The sequence below is a fragment of the Buceros rhinoceros genome, unplaced genomic scaffold (assembly GCF_000710305.1).
Source record: "Buceros rhinoceros silvestris isolate BGI_N320 unplaced genomic scaffold, ASM71030v1 scaffold859, whole genome shotgun sequence".
NCBI classification, from domain to species: domain Eukaryota; kingdom Metazoa; phylum Chordata; class Aves; order Bucerotiformes; family Bucerotidae; genus Buceros; species Buceros rhinoceros.
Window position 1 is genome coordinate 6,522 of NW_010433007.1, and position 5,673 is coordinate 12,194.

The 5,673-nt window shown below is 42.2% G+C and overlaps 1 protein-coding gene across 1 annotated transcript in view; it reads left to right on the forward strand.

Annotated features, from left to right (window-relative positions):
- Positions 1–2,880, forward strand: part of MAGT1 (magnesium transporter 1) — an 8,499-nt gene extending 5,619 nt beyond the window's left edge. The window contains exons 7-9 of the mRNA XM_010143946.1: positions 1,190–1,264; positions 1,720–1,810; positions 2,631–2,880. Of these exons, the coding sequence (XP_010142248.1) occupies positions 1,190–1,264; positions 1,720–1,810; positions 2,631–2,646 (182 nt within the window). The 3' untranslated portion in view covers positions 2,647–2,880. The remainder of the gene's footprint in view (positions 1–1,189; positions 1,265–1,719; positions 1,811–2,630) is intronic.
- The last annotated feature ends 2,793 nt before the right edge of the window (positions 2,881–5,673 follow it).

A 5,673-nucleotide genomic window follows, 5' to 3' on the forward strand; every position in this document is an offset into this window, starting at 1 on the left:
CTTTCCCTTTAATATTAGCACTCATTCATGCTAACGATTCCGGATTTTTCCATGCCAGTATTAGGCCATTAAGAAAGGCAGGGGGAAACTTGCAGGTTGAGAGGTTTGTAAAAAATGTTTCTTTGGAGTCATACGAATACTCTAATTTCCATGTTCTTTTCTGCTGTTCCCACATGTATGTTTTTAATCGTGATCTGTAACTGCAGTCCCTTCTGACTCAAGCTTTTCTTCCTGGTCTCGTCACCTGTGTCAGCTTGTGCGTTCTTTTATCCAGGATTTTTTATTTGATTTAGTATTTTCTTTCTTGCTGCCTCACAGTCTCAAGTTGTTTCTACTTTAGAGTAGACAAATACACAGGATAGCAGCCTTACAGCAGGCACATCGCTTCAAAACTGCATTCAAAGTGTCTGTCCTCCTCACTGCTCGACAGTGCCGAATAAGTCTCCTCTGGTGCAATAGCAGTGTTCTTTAGCAGGATGGCTTCCGCTGTTTTATACCTTTTCTTCATCGATCTATTCAAAATTCCAGTTTCAGCAAGTGGTGTGTTGGGTTTTTTGTAACGAAACAACAAAGTAATTGATGTTTAAAGTTAAAAGAACTTTACTGTTTTGCTGTGTATTGGTTTTATGGAGAGGGATTTTGGATTTTTTTTAATTGTTACTCTACTTCTGATGCACTCAGTCAAATTCAGTCTTTGTTTCCTTAATTTTACAAGCTTTTCTTCAAGAATTAGAGAAGACTGAAATGTTGCTACTTGAACAATATCCCGTTAGATTAAATAGTGCATGCGTTTTATTCATTCTGTTAGTGGAGTACAATGCACAAGTGTAAGTGTTTCGGGGATTTTCCAGTGGAGTAGGACAGTAGCAGGAGCAGACCGAGCTCTCTGGAAAGGAATGCTGTTTCATTACAAGCCAAGATAATAAAAGCATGTTTCTAGTTTTTGCCAAGACCTGTTATACTTTCGAGTTTATATTTTAAACTTTATTTATTCTCTCTTAGAAGTTGACATTATGAATGTCAGTTGCTTCCCACTGCAGTTGCTGGTTTGGCTGGGAAGTCTCTCACTGTTTCAGGGAGTTTTAATGCCCCAGGTACAGTTTGGGAGCTGAACGTGCAAGATCAGGAATGACTGTACTCTGTTAAGCCTATGGCATTTCGTTGATTTAGCCTTAAACAGCGTTTGTAGATGGTGGCGTTACTTTAGGAATGGTCCTCCTCCACGAAGCAGCCACTTCTGACATGGACGTGGGGAAAAGAAAAAGTAAGTACTAATCCTCTTCTCTCTCGAAGGAGGCATATTCAGTGAAGATTTTTGATGCAGTCTAATGGCAGTGCCTGTGCACTGTGGGGTTCTGTGCACTTACCACCTCTGAGCAGAAGTGAATCAGTCGGTTTTTCAGAAGCATTTGGAGTTGCTGAGTGAACTGCAAGGTAAACTCAGAGCACTCCTGGGAAACGGGGGGACCGAAAGATGCTTTGCAGCATTTTGCTGGTAAGGGAGAAGGGACTTCGTTACTCTTAAAGCCATGGTGTAAAATTGATTTCCCGTAGAAATTTGAAAGAAAATTAGTGTTAATTTTCTTTAACAGTTAAAGTGTTAATAGTTCTCAGTGACTCTAGTAGCAAACGTGTCATCTGAGCGAATCTGTAACTAGTACAGAATGCCTTTGAAAACCCCAGTCACTGCATTCCAGAATCTTCTCTCTGTCTCTGCAGTTATGTGTATTGCCGGCATTGGCTTGGTGGTCTTGTTCTTCAGCTGGTTGCTGTCTGTCTTCAGATCTAAGTACCACGGCTACCCATACAGGTACGGTGTTCTCCTGTGCATGGCAACACAGCTACAGCTGTGCATAGGCTTCTGCGGAGAGGTGGGTGCACACGAACGAGGCAAAGGGCCGGTTTTCTGGAAGGTAATTCGGTGGGAAATACTGTTTTAAAAATGCACCACTTGATTCTCGGAGAGTGGCACTGTTGGTCCATAAAATCACCAGGTATTTGGATATCGCGATTTTTTCAGTCTGGTCAAAGGAAAGCTTGTGGCACTCTCCTTTTCGTGCCATCACAGATTATAAAATATTGCCATTTTCATAGTGGTACCTCAGCCAATTTATACTGAAAACAAGTGGTTTTTTTTTTTACTTTTTCTCCATATTAATGCATTTTGATTATTAATCCTTATTTGTGAGATCAAGGAGGATGGCTGATGCTCTAAAGACCTTTTTGGGATTGCTTCTGTAAAGAGCTATTAATATATATGTCGTCAGTATAGATCTCGTGATTTTTTTTTTTTATGCATTTTGAAGGAATAAATACGTGTTGAGGGATCAGTTTCTAACCTTCTCAGCTTCTGCGAAGAGTTTAATTTGTCTGGAAGGTTAATCCCGTAGGCAAATATCCCCTTTCTATGAGAAGTCAGTTCTTACTGGAAGTCAGTTCTTATTAAAAAATACCTAAATAATAAAACCTGTTGTTGCATAAAGGCTTTGTCAAGACCAGAAGGGAGCTGAACTTATTCCCTGTTTAATAGCTGGCTGCTTTTTTTCTGGACTTACGTACTTCTGCTAATTCTTGTAGCTAAAACGTGGTTGTTTATTATAAAGTTAATGTTTGTTATTTTGTTCCTGCAGTTTCCTGATGACTTAAAGGATTCCAGAACCTATAACATCAGAAAGGTGGCGACTCTGAAACTGTGTCTAATGGAACAGAAGAGCTAAATACGTGTGGTTCATGCTACCTCTCTTTACACAGAATGAGATAGTTAAACACTGAACCAAAGACGACATGGAGTGCCTTAAATATAACAAGCAATTTGCTGTGAAGGACACAGAGTATTAAGATGCAATCTTTTCTCATAAGCTTTACATCTTCTTAAACAACTGTACTTCTAGTAAAATTCAGAACCTAATGCTTTGAACTACATTTCAGTAGACTAACTAGAAACAGTTCTTTCAATTCAATCAGATAATCTCTTTTCCATATGGTTCTTTGTCCCTCCAATATTTATCCCTTTATTTTTGGTTCGTGACAGCAGCTGCTCGGTTGTGCCTTTTTTTGTGGTTGAGAAGACATCTTTGTGTACCTGGAAATCCTTTCCTTCAGTCTGTGTGCAACCCTTGGAGCATACTCCAAATTCCAGTGTGGAATGTGCATAGCCTAGAGCTGTATCTCATTTTTGAGAAGAGTATTTACCTACCACATGATGCAAGAGGTTGTTTCACAGATGAAGTGGGCATTTTCAACACTGAGAACTGAGTTAATTCAGTTTTCATTAAAAAATTCATTTGCTGAATGCTGGAACTGCAACATCCAAGTTGTAAACATTGGCTTAGAACAAAAAAAAAAAAAATCTTACACCAACCAACACTCACACTCAGAAATATGAACCAAAACTACAAAGGTAACTGGCTACCTGCAGCACGAATTTAAGGTTGCTAACTGGCTTCCAGTTACTGCTCAGAGCCCTGACAAACTAAGAGGTATCAGATTTTTAGTCACTACCTAAGTTCTTGCATTCTCCATTTATTTTCCCCAAGTTTTTATCCTTGGGGAGGATGTGGGAGTGGGCAGCGATATCTCATCTAAATGTTGTTACCCCAGGAAAGATTTCTTAGCTGTGCAATTGAGTGCATATGCTTTTTGTCCTCATGTCACAAAGATGCTTTGCCTTAAGGATTCTCGCGTGGCAGACATTGTGCCTCAGCCCGGGCTGCTGTGAGGTTCCGCTCCTGCCCTACAGGGAGCCTCCGCAGCCTGGGTAGTATTTCCTTCCGTAGGCTGTGGTGGCCTTGGAGGTAGTAGTCAGGCAAAAATACGATGAGGCATCTGTCTGCTGCTTCTGCCTCTCCCTGGTCTCAGAGGGTTGCAGAATTTGGATGCTTTAGATTGAATCTGGGAAAGGACCTTATCATTCAAAGTAGAATGTTATTCTTATGCAATTTTTCTAAATTAACACACGTACCAAGTGCCTTAACTTCACTAATTTAGTCGTTTGTTTCAACTTGTTGAGATGCATTTTTCTGTGCCACGCAGAATGACAGGCCTTAGCGGAAGGGATAAGTCATGTGCCTGACTGGATTTTGACAAGTTTCAATAAAAGATTTCAGTCTAATCCATGCTCCTGTGTCTTTTGCACTTACCACACAGCAAAACCAGCAAACCTCTTTTCTTCCGCTGCTGCTTCAATGTGTCAAAAATGTCTCTGTATAGTAAATACCCTGAGTGTGGGTGAGTGGTCTGGATTGGTAGCATGTATGTGTCTATGCAGGAAATTACCGCCCAGAGTGTCACGACTGGAGACCTTCTCACATAGCCAACTAACGACATAAAGATTGCGTGGCTTTTACTTGTCCTTGACAGCTGTCCTGAGGCGAAAATCCTGGTTTCCTGAGACCTAGACAGACCAACTAACAGCATTTCTGGAGGTGGAATCTAGTTAGCACTGTAGATTCGCCTGGAAGAACTCTGGACTGTCGTACCTGTTGCTTATCCTCCTGCCCTGTAGGTACAATGCTTGCCATGAATGTTTAGGTTGGTTGTGCTCCAGCTGACAGCGGTGCAGGTGAGAGTGGCTTACTTCATTCTAAAGTAAGCTCTGTCTTGAACCATGGGCTTGTTTCTAATCTTTCTGACACGGTGCATATTTTATTCTATCCCTCTAAAAAGCATCTAGGCATATGTGGGCTAAACGGTTGCGCATCACACTGGTGCAGACACGGCCTTCCACTTCAGCTGGTGTAGGTGGCGGGTTGTGGATTTTCCTCTTTTTCCATGCTGACATAGAAAATGGAAGTAATGCTTAATTTTTCCACCAGCTTTTCTGCTCTCTAGGCTGAAACTGAAGCGCATGGAGGAGGGAACAAGAGTGATAGTGGAGCAAAAGAAGATTGAGTGCTTGCAAGGACCTGTAGCAGGTTTAGAGAGGATGCAGTTCTGGAAAGATCTGGCTCGTGCAGCAGCTGAGAGGTAATGGCCAGCTATACCTGGTACCCAGAGTGATTCTCTGGGACCACTGGCACATGCATTTCACTAACCAGTTAGTGTAAAACAAAGGAGGAAGAGGCAGTGCACTTGAGAACTGGTGTGCGAAACTGGGAGTCTGAGGCCATCTTCTTTAGGAAGCGAGCCATGGAACAGCTCGGAAGTCCCATAAACGCTCACCTTTAGAGGACGCGTACGACGATCAGAGGAGGAAATGGTGTATTCTGCAGCTGAAAATGGACGCTGTGGTTTTGCTAGTGGCTGCTCTCCAAGATAGCTGCTGCTTCTGCTTTTGAGAAGGGGCTGTGGTATATTTAAAAGTATTTCAGATCTTTTTATATGAGATTCTGAGCAACCTGCTCTGGGTGCAGATGTCCCTGCTCGCTGCAGGGAGTTGAACTGGATGAGCTTTAAAGGTCCCTTCAACCTGAACCATTCCGTGACTCCATGATGGACAATGCACTCAGCTCTGTCTGAGCTGTGTATGGCTTAATTAATTAAGGTTAATTAACGTAACCTTAATTAATCCCATGGCTGGTGATGACTGTGTTGCCTGAATGTACACATGGAATCACAGGATTTAAGATACACACTCGGACGTGAGGGTAAGAGCGGGCTGAAGCTTTTGGCAGGAGATGAGATAGCTGTGAGCGTCTGGGCAGTATGACGAGACGCTGGCTGCCTAGAGGCTTT